At 47.7% G+C, this 18,635-nt stretch overlaps 1 protein-coding gene across 1 annotated transcript in view; it reads right to left on the minus strand.

The window, feature by feature from the left end:
* IRAK2 (interleukin 1 receptor associated kinase 2) overlaps nucleotides 1–18,635 on the minus strand; it is a 1,381,573-nt gene that overhangs the window by 9,040 nt on the left and 1,353,898 nt on the right. Inside the window, exon 12 of the mRNA XM_069643462.1 lies at nucleotides 7,306–7,780. Coding sequence (XP_069499563.1) covers nucleotides 7,306–7,780 — 475 coding nt within the window. The remainder of the gene's footprint in view (nucleotides 1–7,305; nucleotides 7,781–18,635) is intronic.

Below are 18,635 nucleotides of genomic sequence, written 5' to 3' on the forward strand. Positions count from 1 at the left end.
TTCACAGAAACAGACTCCAATCTGAGTCTCTAGTTGGGTGTACATCATGTAAGATACAAGTTAGGTTTTCCATCTTGTAAATGTCCCTCGCTTTGAGGGCCCACGTCTCCTTAGAGGGTAATCTGGGGTTTTTCCATTTTATGGTGAGGCAAGCCCTGGCCGCTTAGAGCAAGAAATGTGTCATATGCGGCAGCCTAATCCACTCCCCTTCCACTTCCTCCACCCTAAATAGCACCAGCAGTGGATCCCTCACCCTTGCTATCCCCTCAACACCCTTCATCCAACTGAGTACCTCCTTCCAATAATAATAATAATAATAATAATAATAATAATAATAATAATAATAATTCCAAAACCTGCACACTTCCGGGCAGGCCCACCACATGTGCCAATAGGTAGCTCTCTGCCCACAGCCCCTCCAGCATGAAGGATCCCCCTCAGGGAACATCTTGGACAGGCGGTGGGGATCATACTGCCATCTGTATAAAAGGTGTAGCCCGGGCATCTTGCATTGGCAGGCCACGGAGGTCTGGTGTGCATTCTTGCATAGGGTTTTCCACTGTGCTGCTTCAAGATCCCTCCCCAGGTCCTTTTCCCACTTTCTCCTGTACTGTCCCGTGTCCCCTTCATCAGCTTTGAGGAGTGCCTTATAAATATCAGAAGTCAACCCCTTGGATGACCGCTTCTCACTCAGTATCCCTTCGAGGCCCGTCAGGTCTCTCTATATTACCTCCTTCCTTTTTTCTGCCAACAACACCCCTTTCAATTGCAAGAAGTGGAATACCAAGAGGCTGCCTAATCCCAGTCCCTCTTCTAGCTCCTCAATGGTTATAAATGTGTTTCCAGCTGCACCACTCTTTCGAGCCTTGCCTCGAACCATGTCTGGAACCGTGATGACTCCTGAATCCCTCCTATGAATGAGGCAGCCCAAATATGACTCGGATGTAAAGGCCAGGTTGTAACCCCTTTCATCTCTTTTTCTTATTCCATAGTGCCCAAAGCGAGCATAGTATATTGTGTTGTAGTACCTTTCAGGGCACTTTCCTCAACAGTGCCCACAGCCATTCTCCCACTATCACAGGGCGGAGCATGTCATTTTCCATTTCTACCCAGCGTTTCTCTTTATCAATTCCTAAATGGGGAATCAGTTCACAAAATTGGGACGCTCTATAATTGGTATACATGTACGGCAAGGCCACGCCCCCCCGGTCTTTGGGTTGCATCATTATCTCCCGGGCCACTCTTTGCTTCTGCCCATGCCATATAAATCCATCATTTTACGGGTGAGTTCTTTAAAATGTTCGTCTGACATTTTTATAGGCAGCATATGGTATAGTATCTTAGGCACTAGGTTCATCTTGACTGCGTTCATGCGGCCTACCCAAGAAAGCATCAGGGAAGACCAGAGTTCTAAGTCTGAGAAAATCTTGGCGAGCAGTGTCGGGAAGTTTGCCTCGTATAGGTTCGATACTTTTTGCATTATCTAGATTCCCAGGTAAAAAGCCAATAGTGTAGCCATCTTCCCCTGGGGCTTTCCCACTAGGTAGTCTATCAATGGAATCTTGCATTTAGTCTGGCGTAAACTGGCTCTCTAGGCATTCCATATTGAACACTTTAAGTTTCACCATATCTATATTACCCAGGTATCTCTATAGCTCTTCTTCATTCCCTTAGACATCGCTTGTGTAGAGCCCTTCATAATATTGTGCGAAGCATTCGGATATTCCCTTGGGCATGGTATCCAACGGCCCCTCTACTTCCCAGATTCCCACCACCCACCTCTGAGCCCTATGCACCCTTAAACGTGCCGCTAGCATTGCGTCTGCTTTGTCTCCCTTCTCGTAATACTTCTGTTTTAGGAATTTCAGTTTCCTAGCTACGTCCCCTAGCGCTCTCAAGTCCCTGCATTTCTCCTGGCGATTCAGCAGGTCCTTTTCATCATACACTCCCTTCCCGTGCATGGCTTCTTCACTCTTAGTAATGTCTTCCCGCATTGTGTCCTCCTTTATCTGGCGTTCGAGTTTCTTCCTCGCTCCCTCTCGCATGAGAAGGCTTCTCCAGGTGGCCTTCCCTGCATCCCATACCGTTTCAACCCCTACTGGTGTCGTTGATATGGAAGTATTCAGTGATGTCTTCCCCCAACATCTCAGCAAACAGTGGGTCTCGTACACAGGGAGTCGTTGCACCTCCATTGTGAGTTTGCCCTTCTCAATCCTGCTACATCTATCTTCATGTGGACCATATTGCGGTCAGACCAGACTACTGTGTGAAGATCGCATTGACGAATTCTGGCTCCCTGTCCCCTATTGACCAGTATGTAGTCAATTTGTGTATATGTTGCATGTGGCACTGAGTAAAAGGTATAGCCCTTCTCATTGGGGTGTCTCCTTTTCCCCACGTCTATTTAGGCCCCTACCCTCGAATCCCAAAGTCATCTGATCCTGCTCGATTCAGGGGTTTGTCTTGTTCCATGGCAGATACCCTGTCCACTCTGGGGTCTGCCCAGGAGTTAAAGTCTCCGCCCAAAATTGTTAGCTCTCCATGTCGAGCCATTACCTCATTCAGGGCACATGCGTTGAATTCCCTTTGGCCCTGGTTCGGGGTGTACACTGATGCCAGAACTACATTAATCCCTTCCAGCATTCCCTGTAATATAAGTAGCCTTCCCTCCATTCTCTCGAATTTCAAAACATGTAAGAGCTGTAGATGCTTCCCGATGGCAATGCCCACCCCTCCTTTCTTGACTGCGCCTGAGGCCCAGTGCACCTGGCCTATGCCACCTCCTTTCATGGGGCATTCCTCTCCAGCTTTCAGTCTGGTCTCTTGCAGGAACATTGTATCTAAAGCCGCTTTGCGGAATTCCCGCATCACCAGTGACCTTTTGGTGGGGGAGTTGAGACCTTTGACATTCAGAGTGCCCACTGCTAGCCTACGTTCACCCCTGTTATCTTTGTCTTTTGTCCCTCCCATCCGTTATCCACTGCCCCACTATCCCATGTCACAGTGTCTTCCCATAGCTTCCATTTTCTGCCCCTGCTTCCCCTTTCCCTGGGACCCCCCTGTCACAAACCCCGAAATCCTTATACCCAAAAATCTTGTGGATCCCATTGGACTCTAATAGCCCCTATTCCACCAAACCTCACTAGGTGGACTTGCCGAGACAACCCGACAACGGGTCAGGGCCACCAGGGGGAGTTCCATACCTACCCCTTCGCTCTCATAATTCAATTTTGCAACAGTTGGTCTCCGAGCAGCGAGCCTCTCTTTTTTCAACTTCGTCTCAAACAGCTTCAGAGAATTTTTAATGTTCATGTCCAAATCTTTTGTCTCAGGTCGACGGTGGGTGGGGAGGGGGCTCTGGCTTGGGTTTAGCTTTCTGAATTTGCGACTGCCTGGTATCTTTGATCCCCCTCTTCCCCGTCCCACTCCCCTGGGCCTTCTTTCCTTCAGTGTTTCTGTGCCTTCTTCCATCTGGTGCGTTTCTTGGCCCTTTAGGTGGGCCAGCGCCCCTTCTGCCTCTTCACTTCACTTGCAGAACTCCTCTCTGTGTTTTTCAAATGTGAGGGAGAAGGGGAAGCCCCATTGATACCTTATATTGTGCTCTCGCAGCCACTGGATCAGTGTCCGGCAGTATCTGCATCTGGCCAGTGTATAGGCAGAAAGGTCTTGATATATCGCCACCTTCGCCCTTCGTTAATCAAGTCAGGCCATTGCCTCGCCTTTTCCAGGATCCGCACTATGTCTCTATAGTTGTGACATTTAGCCAATATAGAGCATGGGCCTCCCGAGGGGGGGGGGCATCAGGCGCTGTGCACTCCGTCAAACCGGATTTCTGCCTCACCATTGGTCTCCCCTTCGAATAGCATTTCCAGGACGATTTTGACTTTTGCTTTATGTCCTGGGGCTCCTTCTCCTTCCGTCTCTTTTACCCCAAGGATCTGAATGCTACACCGGCGCTCGTGGTTCTCAAGGTCATCTACCTTCAGGGATGTTTCTTATTCTCTCTCTTCTAGTTCCTTGAGGCGTGCGTCCATCCTTTTTTACTACGAGGTCTACTCACAGCTGCGAGTGTTCCAGTCCCTCCACTCTGTCCTCTAATTTTCTACACGGCCTCCCATACCTTGGAGTAAGGTCTGGATGTCTCCTCTGATAGACCTCACTTCGCCTATCAGTGCCGTCAAATCTGCTTTTGTGATTGTCTCTTTCGTTTCTGATGCCATCTTTTCTGTTGTGGGCCCCATTGGGCCCGGTTGTATCCTCTTGTAGGCTTTTAGTCTCCTGGCCGCGGCAACTGGTAACATGGAGTAGTACAGCTCCCCACTCTACAGGCTTCTCCTCTTTCATTCCGTTCCTTTTATTCACTTTCCAGGGTAAACAGTGGGTGGTATGTGGGGGGCTCCTCAGGTATGTTCCTAGGTTCCGCCCATGTGTGGGGCGTGCCACTTGACTATTCTTGTGGCGCCTCTTGCCTGTGCTTCACACCTTTTCTATGTGGGGGTGTCCAGGAAGCCCGTCCCCTCTCCCTCCGCTGAACTTGATAATATATGATCGTTTATTTATATAGCGCGTATACACAATGTGTTTCAAAGCGCTTCAAGGCAAGGGAGGGGAGGGAACAAGGGAAAATACAATGACATTCTTACAGGCCATGAACAGTAAGGATGTGAAATTAACTATTATACTCGGCCTGATGACATTTCAGATAGTGCAAGAGCTAAGACATAGATAAGGAAGGGAGGGGGAGAGTGGGAAGGAAATGGAAACAGACAGGCGACTACCGTACTAGGCCTAACGACATTTCAGATAGTGGTGTAGGGTAGGGGAGGGCAAAATACAACTTAAGGGCTCACTTCAAGGCACGTTGGGGGCGATGATTTCATATCTCTCCAGCCCCATCCGAGTCCTGTGGCACCTCTCTCCCTACTCGACCTTCACCCCCAGCCACTATAGTGGTGGTATGGACCTGGGAGGATGTGGGGGGCTCCTCGGGTGTGTTCCTTGGTCCTGGCAGTATGTGGGGTGTGCCACTTGATTATCCTTGTGGCACTTCTTGCCTGTGCTTCACATCTTTTCCGTGTGGGGGTGTCCACGGGCTCCCCCTCTCACCCTCTGCTGAACTTAAGGGCTCATTTCAAGGCACGTTGGGGACACTGATCTCATTGCCCCTCCAGCCCCATCCGAGTCGTTTGGCTCCTCTCTCCCCACTCCACCTTCACCCCCAGCTTCTATAGTGGTGGTATGCACCTGGGTTGGGGGGGCAGCTCTTTTGCCTACCTATATGTTGCCATAGTGCAGGCTGCTCTTCCTCCTTTCATGCGCTCCGAGTGTTCTGCATAGTGCTGGTCACCTCTGCAGGCTCTGTCCTTCCTCCCGGTGATATGATATATGATTGTTTATAGGTGCTATTCAAATAAACTATGTGTTTCAAAGCGCTCCAAGGCAAGGGAGGGAACACAGGAAAAATACAAACAGTAAACATTCTACAAGGCCTTGAACAATAAGAATGTGACATTTACTATCATACTCGAACTGGCAACATTATAGATAGTGCATGAGCTAAAACACAGATAAGGGAGGGAGGAGGTGAGTGGGAAGGGAAAGGGACAGACAGGCATCTAACTTACTAGGCCTGATGGCATTTCTGATAGAGCCGGAGGATTACAAGAGGAGTGGGTGAGGGGGAGGAGAAGGAAGGAGAGGAACAAAACAAGTGACTATCATACTAGGCCTGATGACATTTCAGATAGTGCTGGAGAAGGAGGGGGAGGAAGAGAAACGAGAGGGGGGGAGTAGGAGACAAACAATGTAGCTATCATACTATGTCCGAGGACAATTCTAATGGAGTAAGTGCATAGACTAAAGAAGGGAAAGGGGGAAGGGAGAGAGGGAAAAGGAAGAAGGGGAGAAGAGGAGAGAACAGAGTGAGCAGTGAGAAAGAGTGGAGAGGCACGTAGGGAGAGACTAATGCAGTTGCAGAGTCGGTGATAACACATAATGTTGCAGGGAAAAGCAAACGCAAGACAGAATTCAGGATGAAAATGGCACAGCATGATACAAGAGTCAAAAGATTCCACAAAGTCAAAACCAAGCATTTGCAACAACACAGTGATGGGAGAACAATAGTGTATCAAGACATACCTCCTGCAGTGGTATGATGTAGGGGCGGAGGGGCAGAGGGAAAGGGCTAAGAGGCTAAGAAGGGAAGGCAGGATAGACAGGAGTAAGCCAAGGCAGGGAACACAAGCAAACAAGAGATGCAGCCTGCAACGTTGTCTTCCTCACTACCGTGGCCGCTCTCAGTGGAAGGCCACCTCACGTCCGCTTCGCCAGGGGGAGGTCCTATTCAGAGCTCCTCCACTCTTCTTACTTTCGGGTGGCCCCATGGGCACCTATCCCTCAATGTTGCAGCCGCGCTGGCTGGGAGGCTTTCTTTCCCCCAGCCACTTCTCGGGAGGAGGGGACAGTAGTCGCAGTCTCCTATGCTCCTGATATGACTCCGTTCCGAGTCTCTAATGCGCTCCTCCCCCACTCCTCAATGCGGGCCCAGCTCGCTGTATCTCTCTGGGGGAAGGGGGAGATTCTTGATCCTGCCATGCTGAGTCATGGCTGATGGTTCTCCCTGCACCCTATGTGGCTGCCCACGTATTGGGCTCGCTGCTCGGCTCTCCTACATTACGGGGGCATCAGTACGCAGCCAGCGTGCCAGGCAGCCATCTTGCCCTTTGTCGTTTTTTAAGTTGAGGAATGTCCACTTAACTATTAGTTCTACACACATCTGCTGTGGTGCCAATATCTATAATGGCCTTTTGGAGGAAGGCATCACTGACCAGATAGGTAATAGTCCACCCACTCAGGAGTTATTACCAAATCATGTCAAAAATGTGTTGCAGAATGGTTAATCTTGTGTTTTAATTCTTATATTCATGCTAGGTAGTCTAATGACTGCCTTATATCTGCCTACAGCTACAAGCCTTGGCTGTAAATTGGACATGGGGCATTCACCCACAAATGTGTCATAGCTTTTTTAAACCCAATGTATAAAGCAAGGAGGTGGGGTGGCAGAAGAACAACCAAAACAGACTTTAGGAGCAACCTAATTTGAATTACCTCCATTTTGTCCTTGTTAGTTTCAACTCCGATTTAAAGGTAGCTCTAACATCCAACCAGGCGTAGAATGGCAGTCCTACCTAAAATACATTATCATGACCTCTTTAGCATATTTGCAAGTGCAGCAAACTAAAAAGCTTGCTCACCTTTTCTTGCAGTACATTTCATACAAAACTGCATCAAGGAAAAAATGCATACCTGGTTTAAAAGCGCCCATTTCTTCCAGTGTATGGGATGATGAGCAGGGATAGCTTTCATTCTCCAGGGGACGTGCACCAGACCCACCTGTGGTACAGACGCCATCTGCTTGAACATCTCTTTGGGATTCAAGGGTTGTATTACTGTCTGGAGACATGAATTCATTGGCTGGGGGGAAACAGGCTCTAGTTCCTGGGGCTGGATAGTGTTGAAAAATCTCAGACTCATCAGATTCACAAGGGGTCCCAGGCGACGTTTTGAAAACTCTATGGTGTTGGAATGGTAGAGCTGCTGGGCTAATGGGCATTAAAGAAGGCTGTGCTCTGGCACTGTACTCGCTTAAGATGGATTCGTCATCAGTTTCCACTGGATAGTTGAACAAACGACCATTTCTTTGCAGTGCAGGAATAGAGCCGATGTTGAGCTTTTGTGGATGCTGTCTCTGCGATTCCACCTTTCCCATCAGCGAATAGATCTGTTGTTAAATAAGATATTGTTTAGCAAAAACACTTCCATGAGCACTCAACAGGTTTACATCAAGAACATTTGCAACATTTCAATAAATACACCTCATATCTCACCACCACCACCGAAACAGCAAAACCTCAAACAATGCCAGGCCATGAGATCTGTTTACACTCCCAATGGTCAACTGCTCATCAACAATATCTGCACATGACCAAGGGCCCTTAGTTATGTGTTCCCTACTGCCACTTTTAGTTGATAATCCACAGCTTAATCTCCATCACTGTTCCAGTGTAGAAGCAACTAGTCTGAATGACTGGTAAACCAGACCTCAAACACTACCACTGGACTTCGATGATATCTGTGCTTAATCTCATTGGCAAACCACATCACAACAGAACACCCAAAAGGCCCACAGATTCATGATCACCTTTGCTGGCCAACCACTGACCAACAAAATAAGGGTCATTGAGAATTCCACCTATTAGAGACAGGTACAGCAGCAGTCTATACACCCCCTCAATGCTTTACTCCCAGTGCTTTGACTAAAAGTACTCCTAATTGTACCATCTCTGACTGTGAGGAACTTAAGGGCATCCTCCCATCTACTCCCCTTGGATCTTCCTCTCAGGTGGCAAGGGAAGGGCCATTGCTTTTGGATCCCGACCCTGGGGGTGGATATGCGAGAGAGGATCACCTGGGTGGAGGGACCTTGGGTAGTGGAGGAAATGTTCCCTTAGGTAAGGCATGAAATCCCCCTTTCCCCTGTCAAAACATACCCTAGCCTCCTCCAACCTTCATAGGGTATTACCACTCTTCCCCAGTGTTGCATACTCCACACACATCCCATTCAGGTCCATTTAGGACTGGGACGAGGAAGAGGCGACTAGGAGGAACGCACACTTCCACCTATATACACCACTTTGGTACTGGGACGAGGAAGAGGACTGTTGAACACCAGTCTGAAAGTCAGGCATGTCCCAATAATAGAGTTGATTGATGTCAGGCTAAGGACTCGCACCTGCCACCCCTTTAGAGGCTTCAGGTGCATATACAAGGGAGTGACCCACACAAGAGAAGGGAACCGCCTGGGAAAGATGCCGGAGGATGCAGGAGAGCGGGAAGGACGCTGAGGTTGGAGAGAGCCACAAGAGAGTCCAGACCCTGCAGAGTTCCGAGCCGTGTGTCCCCAGCAGCAGCTGGGGGACAATGAAGCTTCTACTTCGCTGCAGCAAGAACGTCGAGAGAAGGCGAGCACAGCTCGCCGGTGCTCCCAATGTGAGAGAGGGCAGCGAGGCAAAGCAGAAGATAATGATAATGATGTGTTATTTATATAGCGCCATAATCCAAAGCGCTTTACAGCGCACATATTTACATACAATATCACCCAGAGGAGCTGCTACATACCGGTGAGTGACAGGGAAATAGCACTTGTACCAGGGTGCTCAGGGGGCTTAATATGGGTCGAAGAAGTAGCCAAACAAATGAAAGCATATAATGGATGGGTCTGGAGACCTGATGTACATTATTAAGTGTTGAGAGAATTACCATGTGCCTGATAAATATTGAACCCTGAACTAAACAAAAGTTATTCACAAGTGACATTAAAATACTGCACAAATAGAGAGAAGAACAAGTTACTTACCAACTGGTAACGTTCTTTCAATTGGATGTTCCTCCAACGTATTCCTCATCTTTGATGTATTCCATCCAGCTCAGCTGCTTCCGAATTTTTTTTTCGGCAGAGGGCGCTGTGCGTCGATGTCGTCGAGTCGATGGTCCCTCGAAGGCCTCCGTTGAGGGTGACGTCATCGGGTGTATAAGTAGCACGCGCAGCGCCCGTTTGCCTCAGTTCTGTTTTTCCCCCTCTTTTGTTATTGATTTACACTATGCAGATTGTGTCGGTAGACAGGTACTTTGCCTTGCGAGAGTTGGAGTGGCAATAGGCCGGGAAAAATCTACAGAGGGGTAGGCTGGGAGGGCGATGAGGAATACGTTGGAGGAACATCAAATCGAAAGAACGTTACCAGTTGGAAAGCAACTTGTTCTTCGAGTGGATTGTGTCCTCCAATGTATTCCTCATCTTTGATAGACTCCCAAAGCAGTAAGGACAATCCTTATGGAGGAGGGATTAGATTGTTTTTTTTTGGATTTTTTTAGATGGCCGAGTATAGAACTGCTCTGCCAAAATGTAACTCCTTAGATTGGGAAGCATCTAGGTTGCAGAATTTTGAAAAAGTATGCAGCGATGACCAAGTCGCTGCTTCACAAATGGACTTTATAGGAACACCTCTTTGCAGGGCTGTAGACGAAGCAATGCCCCTGGTGGAATGAGCCCTTAAACCTTCTGGTGGGTCTTTCCCCGCCAGTCTGTAGCATTCTGAAATGTAAAGGACAATCCAACGTGATATGGTCTGTTTTGTTACTGATTGACCCAATATTTTTCCCGTGTAGCCAATAAACAGTTGGTTATCCAATCTAAGCCTAGATATCCTAGTTATATAAAAGCTTAAAGCTCTTTTTGGATCCAACCTGTGGAGTCTTTCTTCCTCCTTACTAGGATGGGGTGGAGGATATAAAGTCTGTAACACAATTTTTTGCTTTAAGTGAAACTCAGATACCACTTTTGGTAAAAAAGAGGGTTTGACCTTCAAAACAACTCTGTCCTTATGGAACACAGTATAGGGTGGCCCAGAAGACAGTGCCTGCAATTCGCTCAATCTTCTTGCAGATGTTAAGGCAACTAGAAAAGCAGTTTTCCATGTTAGCAATCTCAATGGGCACGTGTTCAGCGGTTCAAAAGGAGCACACATCAAGAATTTTAAGACCAAATTGAGATTCCAAATCGGTACTTGAAATGGGTGAGGAGGAAACACATTAGTGAGTCCTTTTAAGAATTGTATTATCAAAGGAATTTTGAAGTAGGAGCATTCTTTCGATGAGCGCTTGAAGATGGAAAGCGCCGCAAGGTAACCTTTTATTGTTCCAATATTCAGACCTCTATGCGCTAGGGTCAGAAGGAAAGATAGTACTTCCGGGATAGAACATAGAAAAGGATCGACATTCTTTTCTCTGCACCAGTTGCAAAACTTTTTCCAACGGCAACGGTATAGAGACTTTGTCGCTGGCCTTCTTGCCGAAAGCAACACCTCCATAACGTCATCTGGAAGGTTCCAATCCCTGTATCTCAGCCTTTCAGATACCAAGCATGAAGGTTGAGCGTTTTGACCTCTGGGTGGAGAACCTGACCTTCCATTTGAGAGAGAAGGTTCTCTCTCTGAGGAAGACGTACTGGAGGACAGATGGACATTTTTAAAAGGTCTGTGTACCACGTTCTCCTGGCCCAATCCGGGGCAATTAGGATCATGCGGCTCCCGAACCGTCTCAACCTCCTGATGACCTGAGGAATGATGAGAATTGGAGGGAACACATACAGTAGCGGGAAATTCCACTCCACCACGAACATGTCCCCTAGGGCTCCTCTCGGGGGAAATTCCCTTGAGCAATACTTTTTGCACTTTCGGTTGGTACCGGCGCAAATAAATCTACCTGAGGGGTTCCCCAAAGGGTTCCTTAGCTCAAAGAAAACGAGTGAAATTGTCAGGAACTCCAAAACTAAAATCTCTGTCACTGTTGGGTCTCAAAACCTACCTCTGCCCCCAACACTAACAACTTAAAGCAACTGTGCAAGGATGATCTCTTCTCAAAGTAAAATGGTCATAGTAGCTCCAACCAACAGAAAAGTTCCCAGTCTTTCTGGTAATCAAAACTGATGGAAATAAACAGTGTTCACAAAGAGAACACTCCAATGCTAGGGTTGTGCTCCTTTCCCCTAGACAACTTCTTATCTCACTTTCCTTCTGTTTGGGCTCCTGAGGCCCTTTCTCCTCTTAGGTAAATGTCACTGGGCAATTCAAAATGATTTGCTTCTTGGATTCACACTTCTTTATCCTACCAACTTGGCACAGTTCGCTATCAAGCATAGGATTCCTTTTATCAGTCCCAGGGTTCTTGACCCTCTTATTCTCAACCTCTCATGTGGGTGAGAGTCGCAAACTCGCAATATTGCAAATGACTTGGTTCACTCTCCTGCCAAGCAAGTGTACTCTCATGGACTGTCTCTCTTTCTCTGACAGGGTCCCAGACCATCTTATTCTTTGTCACTTTAAACTTTGTTCTCTCATATGGGTGCGGGTCCCAGACTCGCAGTGTAGCGTTGTGTCCGCTTGATTTACTCCCATGCCAAGCATACAACTCGTCCTTGTTGGCTTCTTTTATCATTAGGTTCCCAAACCCTCATATTCTTGATTTATATGGGTTCGGGTCCCAGGCTCACAATTCGCTATCATATCTATTTGGTTAACTCTCCTGTTTCTTTATCTTGGTTATTCTTGGGGTTCCGGACCCTCTTATACCTTGACTTCCATATGTCCCAGGGTCCCAAACCCTCTTATTCCAGCTTCTGCTTTCACCCCGTTGCTTCCCCTGACCTCTAGCACCTCTTGGGAAACCTGCGTACATGTTTGTCTCTTCTGTGCAGGTACCACCATTTACAGAGCAGCTGCGTCCCTTCTCGAGGCTCTGGTAACTTTCAGATAACCGGCAGGTTCTGCAGTGGCTCTGCAGGCGTCTGACTCTTACCGGCTGCGCGTTCTCTCTCTCATGCGCTTCGACAGGGCCTGGGGCGCCCAGAGGTTTGGCTCGGCAGCAGTCAGTAGTCCTTCTGTCCTGGACCACGTTTGGGTTCGCCTGCTCCTCTGTTCACGGCTTCCCTTTCGGGAAGCTTGTCCGTACACGGCTCCCGCAATTTCTCCTCAGAGTATCGCTCTCCTCTAGCGCCCTTTCAAACTCCACCGCGGGACTGTTGTACTGCTTTGGGACAATCACTTGCCTTGAGAAGCTAGACCGCTCACTGTGGTTTTCTAGAGTGATCCTCAGACTCCCATTGATCATCATCATCTTCACAATAGTAGTTTTAAAATTATATGCATGATACTTGTCTGCTCTGGTATTTCAGTCTTGTCAGGTAAATTAGGATGACTGATTTGACAACATAACACATTGGCTCTATCTAGAGAGGGGGAAGGAGGATTTGGTTTTGTAGAAGAGGTTGGGTGTACTGAAGCAGGGTCATACTGTGTTCTCTGAGAATTGTCACCTCAATCCCAAAAGGGGATTCCTTCCCCGTGTGATATTCCCTCAGTGCACCACCCCCGAGCAGGACTTTTGTACTGTGGACGCACTGGTCTGACCCCATGGGAAAAGTCTCCCCCTAGGGGGGAAGGGATGACATCCTCAGAATCGTCACAGGACATAGAGAAAGTTTCTACCAAAAGCATTATTTCCCAATAATACATTATTGTGGAGTGTTGGCGAGTGTCGCGTTCTACTGCCAAACTCTGCATCAGGCTCTAAGAAGAGTCTGTCTGCCGTGGCTGTTTCCCAGACCGGCACTGTAGGCAGAGCCTAATTTTCAAAAATGCCTGCTCCCGCTTATGCGGAGTGTATTGTGGAGTGTTGGTGAGTGTTAGCACTGTGGAAGAGCTGACAGAGGAGGGCAGTTGGCCCCCCGTGGATAACATTGTTTTCTCACCACTCCCCACAGTTATACTCTGCGTGAGAAATGAAGCGGATTGTAGGGCATTGGGTCCGCCCTGCCCGCCACCATCTAGGGAGGCGGTGTGAGAGAAGGCGAGTGGGTCCTCTGATCGGCCGACGGAAGGCAAGCGGCTCTGTAATCCCTTGAATTCCTGTGAACTTTTGTCTCCCTGGAATGAAGCGAAAGTAACTTCTGTGGACTGATTGACTGTTTGTGCCCCTCTGTCTGGGGTTTTGTAGGAACCCTCTAAATTGGGTCTTGAGCGTTTTTCTTCGGATATCTCCACGCACCCTCTCAAAAGAAACCCTCTCCTCAGTGTGAACAAAATTAAGGATATTGATCCATAATAATCTGAGGAAGATCAGACAACGCGCCCAGTTTTTCAACTGCTATGGAACAAGCTAAGCAAGCGGGCACGCAGACACGCCTTCAATCAGAAATGGGAAGCGTAGTACTAGAAACTTCCCAGATGAACCCAGAAAGGGTTCCCTTGAATAAAATCAACGATGAAGGCTGGGAAGGGAGCCCAGGGGCTAGCTCAGAAACAAAAATGCAGCGAGTAGGCAATCAACTTGCAAATGCTAACATCCATGACATTCTAAATAATGGGAAGAACACTAATACAGACTCAATCAATGGAACAGCACTACCAGGCCTTTCGAACTCTGAACTTGCGGCTAAATTAGCGTGAGACCTGTCTGTATTATCAGAAAAAATGAACAATCAATGACAAAAAAGTCTGTCTTTCATTGGAGGCGCTAGGAAATAACACACTGGCGAACAACAAAATGAACGCTGTAGAAGAGTTGGCAAGTCCGGGAGGGTGCGCCCATTAGTGTACCCCACAATAACAAGGGGTCGGTCAGTGTCACTTTTGGGGCAAACGTTTGAGAAATCCCCTAGCTACTTTGAAAAAGAACAATCCCTGGGACACCGCCTGCATTTGACTTAAGTAATAACGAGGAGTGTTTTAATAACAGCAATGATTCTATAAATGATTCTTCAGCTGAGGATTCAAGTTTGAACTCCTCTAATACACAATCAGAAAAGAATAAGGGCAATGAGGGGGCCTATCGATCGCAGAATGTGCAAGCCTACAAAATAAAATAATGGCAGCTCTAACGATCTCCCTAGCACCATTCTGCAAACTATATGAGGCTATTCATTCAACAATGCAGGAACAAGTCAACTTAATGCAAGCTTGGCAGCCAAAATGGAACAACATGGAGGCTTTAACAAAAATATTGGAACAACGGCTAGATGTAGAAGCTGAAAATTCCAACCAGTGGCAAAGAAGACTCTGCGATGTAGCAATGTAGTGAATCAAATGACAAAATGCTATGGAAAATGGATGAGAGCACATTGGAAAGCGGCAGAACAAAACTGCATGGAGCCTAAGATCAGCCCTGGAATTAACTTGGAAGAAGGTGCTTTTGAGGCTCCTAAAATGCCGACTGATCCAAAGGATAAACCCGCAGAATGCCTTCTCAATCTTTAATGCTCCCCTAACAGGTGCCGTGAATAGAGATGGCACGAGGGGAAAGAAAAGGAAGAGTGATGCATTGCTGTAAAAAAGTAAAAAAACATGAAAGCCATACCAAAGAAGAAAATGATTGGCTCGAGAGCATTCTGCAGAATATACAGATCCCACCTCAGGAACCTCTGACAGTGGCTTCCAAAAAAGCCATAAAAGAACTGAGCCTGAACCCTGACTTATGTATTTATGTCGGGCATGAACGCTGTCTTAAATGGAAACACTGAAGACACTGGCAATGACATGTCATTTCAATCGGAGGGCGGCCTCAGTGATCTGGTGGAATTAATAGAAGAGGAAGATGCTCAATGGAATAATCTAAGCGCCTCAGCTTGGCGGGAGATTGACAAGCAAGAAGAACTGATTTGTCCAAAGCGAAAAGAAACAAATAAAGTGCATCATTCTACTGATATCAAGAAATCAACTCCATCTTTTCAAACGAAAGAAAGAAAAAAGGAGAACCGAATAAGAAGTCGAGAGTCTGAAAGTAGGAACCAAAGACACAGAGAAAGATCCTCGCCAGTAAAAATGATTCACCCCCATGCCAACATTAAGCCGTTCAGAGAGAGACTAAATGGCAATAAAAACAGAGGAGGGTAAGAGGAGAAACACTAGTCAAGAAAATTGGCCTAAACCGAGTTATTGTCAGAACTATGAGAAAAATCATAACGCAATTATCTAGGCCAATCGAATGGACGATTTAAAGTTAATATTGGCGAGAAGATCCAATGACAGAAAATTACTTCTGAATAGAAGTAATGTGATGAAGCTCATACAACATGTGCCGGCTCTACGGTGTGATGCTGGAAATGCATTGGAGGGACAGGGCCTCCCTGTCCTTGTCCTGTAGTCCTTTTTCATTGTGTTCTTTATTGTTTTCTGCCCAGTAGTCCATGTGGGACTCCTGGCAGTGCAGCTCTTCCTGGTTTTGGTTTGGTGCACAGACCCATGGGATACCCTTATGGCACCCATGGGTGGGGGTACAACCCTGTGCCCCTAGTGTATATTTTTGGGCACCTGTGGGTGGCCCACAGAGCAGGGTATGGGCTGGTGGCAGTTCCATGCTGAATTTGACAGGTGCTCTGAGTATCCTCCATTTTGGGGTACCCAGGCCCTGCAATTGGAATCAGTTGATTCCTGATAGAAAACAAGATGGCCCCTGTGGCCTCTTGCTTTCTATTGCCCGTTACCTTGTTTTCCCAAAGTCCTGGGAAGCCCTGACTCAGTCCCTTCACCCTGACTGGCTGTTGGGTGGAAGTTCCATACATGGTGTTGTTGTGAAGTCCAGTCCAGACTGGCTGGAGCCTTCCCAGTGACTGTATGTTGTGGGTACACCCTGTGGGTGGGACCTGGGTGAATGGACTGTCAATATGCACTTCTTGTTGTGGCTGTCTGGTTTCTGGCATGAGAGACAAAGACTGAGACAGCCCTGCCCGAAACTAGCCTGAATGCAATGTGTAGTGTTGAATGGCTGGGTACTTGTCCCAATCCACATTCCTTGTTGTGAGTGTCTGAGAGGGAGGAGGATGGCCTGAATGCACTGTGTGCCTGATTGGCTGACTGACTGCATGAATGCCCTTCTGTATGATTGGCTGCTGAGTGTGACCCAGCAGTGTGGATGAGAGACAGAATAGTATATCTGGGGACCGCTCACCACTGGAAATTGTTCAGAAGCTGTGTCTACACTTGAAGAGTAACTGGAACTGCTGATCCTCGACGCCCAGCTGGAAGAATAAGACTTGCTGTTGCATTTGCTTCGACCTGATCTGAAAGCTGGCGAATTCGTCGAAGACTGATCCGAGAGAGGACCTGGTAAGGCGCCCTCTTCCCATGCTCGGAGGGACCATCGAGCACTGCTAACCTTCGCCGAAGCTCCCTGGAAGTCAGACCCTCGAAAGGCTGCCGACCGGAGACGGGACCGCCGAGGAGATCGAAGTGAAGCACCCAGACTTCGCCGCCGTCGAAGTCCATTGCTGTCGACCAGGGTTCGCAGGTTTGTGTGTAACTGCTGGAGGCCCGTTGACGTTGTGTTGCCCCAGAAGAGGGGACCGCTTGACGCCGTGCCGCCGACGACCGGAGCCGCCTGCTCCTTTGCCTAAGTATTGAATCGAAGGACTCCCTTGTCCTTACCGACGACCGCTTTATCCTGCCGGAGAGAGTCGAGGCCGCCGATGAGAATCCGCCGGTGGGTTTCCGGCCACCTGAAGACCACAAAGACTTTGACGACTCGACGCCCTTGCTGGGCCACAGTTCTTCAGAAACTCTTTGCGGTCCTGAGCAATCAATCGCTGAGGTGCCCTGCACACCTCATCCTCGCAGGACGTCGCCGACGAGCACCGCCTGGATCGATGCCGTGGTCTCGGCACCCTCGACCTTCTCATCGACGCCAAGTTCACCATCTTCGACGCCTCGCGACGATCCGTGGCTCCTGCTTCAAAGGGAGTCACTCAAGAAGGATCCATTGACGCTTCTTCGAAGAACCCTGCTCCACCAGGTACACGGGGGGGGGGGGGGTAAAAACATTATAGGAGAGAATAAGACTATTGAGCATTATATGGACTGGGCTTGTGCTATATTTCTTTATTTTACAGGTTGCCCAGGTGGGGGGATCTCCACGCAGAACTGTGTTTAGGTAACTGACTCAGTATTCTGCCTATTGCTTCAACCATCTTGCTTTCCCTCCTCTCTCTATTGCTGGTTTCCTTTTTATGGATCTGTGTGACATTTTAACAGTATAGTTGATGCACTTTAATGAGATCTAATAATATTTGTGGTACCACTGTAGAACTGTATATATTTACCATTATTGATCTTCTGAGTACAAAGTGAGTTATTGTGAAAGTGTACATACCTTTGAATATTAATTATATAAAGACTGTGTTTTCAGTAATACAGTGTGTGGACATTCCTTTGTGGGGGCTTGGGGACTACACTGTACTTAAGAACCAGCCTGCATCACCTCCTGAGAAGCTAGGCATTGATTGCTCGTCCATTGCTACCGTAATAGAGAATCTTGGCTGGGGTCCTCTGTGCCTCTCCTCTGCCATATAGAGAGCAGAAGTACAGACCCCCCCCTCCAGTCTTTACATACGGCACATAGTGTCGGAGGATATAAGAGAGGTGGAATCTTGCACTTAGAGTCCACCGCTATCAAAGAAGTCCTATTGCAACAAAAGGAAAGATTATTTGACAAAAGAAAACATGCAAACTCCAGCAATGTGAGAAAGACAACTGCGTGGGGCAATTACGCCAAATCTGCCCCAATAGCTCCCCAGCAGCCTAAAAAAAGGGATAATGCAGAAACAGCCTCAAGGCCACTGAGCCGGCCAATCTCCAAAAAAAAAATATCACAATTGGGAAACTTCAGGATCAGGAATGAAGATGGTGCCAAATATGATCAGCAAAACCCGAACAAAAAAAGGAAATCGGCCCATGAGCACCAGGATTGGTCATGGGTTGCGGAAAGTCTGGTGAAAAGGAAGGTATAGTCTTTGGTCCCGGTAATTGGAGAAGAGCTAAAAGTGAGTTGTTGGAACACTCGGGGCTTTGAATTCCTCTTCACTGACAAGGACCTTATACTGGGGGGAAATAACATCATATGCCTCCAAGAGACATGGTTGAGAAGAACAAGTTACTTCTTACCTTGTAACGTTCTTTCGAGGGGATGTTCCTCCGACGTATTCCTTATCTTGATAGATTACTTCCAGCTTGCTGGCCTCAGAAATTTTTTTC

The sequence above is a fragment of the Ambystoma mexicanum genome, chromosome 2p, assembly GCF_040938575.1.
Source record: "Ambystoma mexicanum isolate Mex_15411 chromosome 2p, UKY_AmexF1_1, whole genome shotgun sequence".
Taxonomy (NCBI): Eukaryota; Metazoa; Chordata; class Amphibia; order Caudata; family Ambystomatidae; genus Ambystoma; species Ambystoma mexicanum.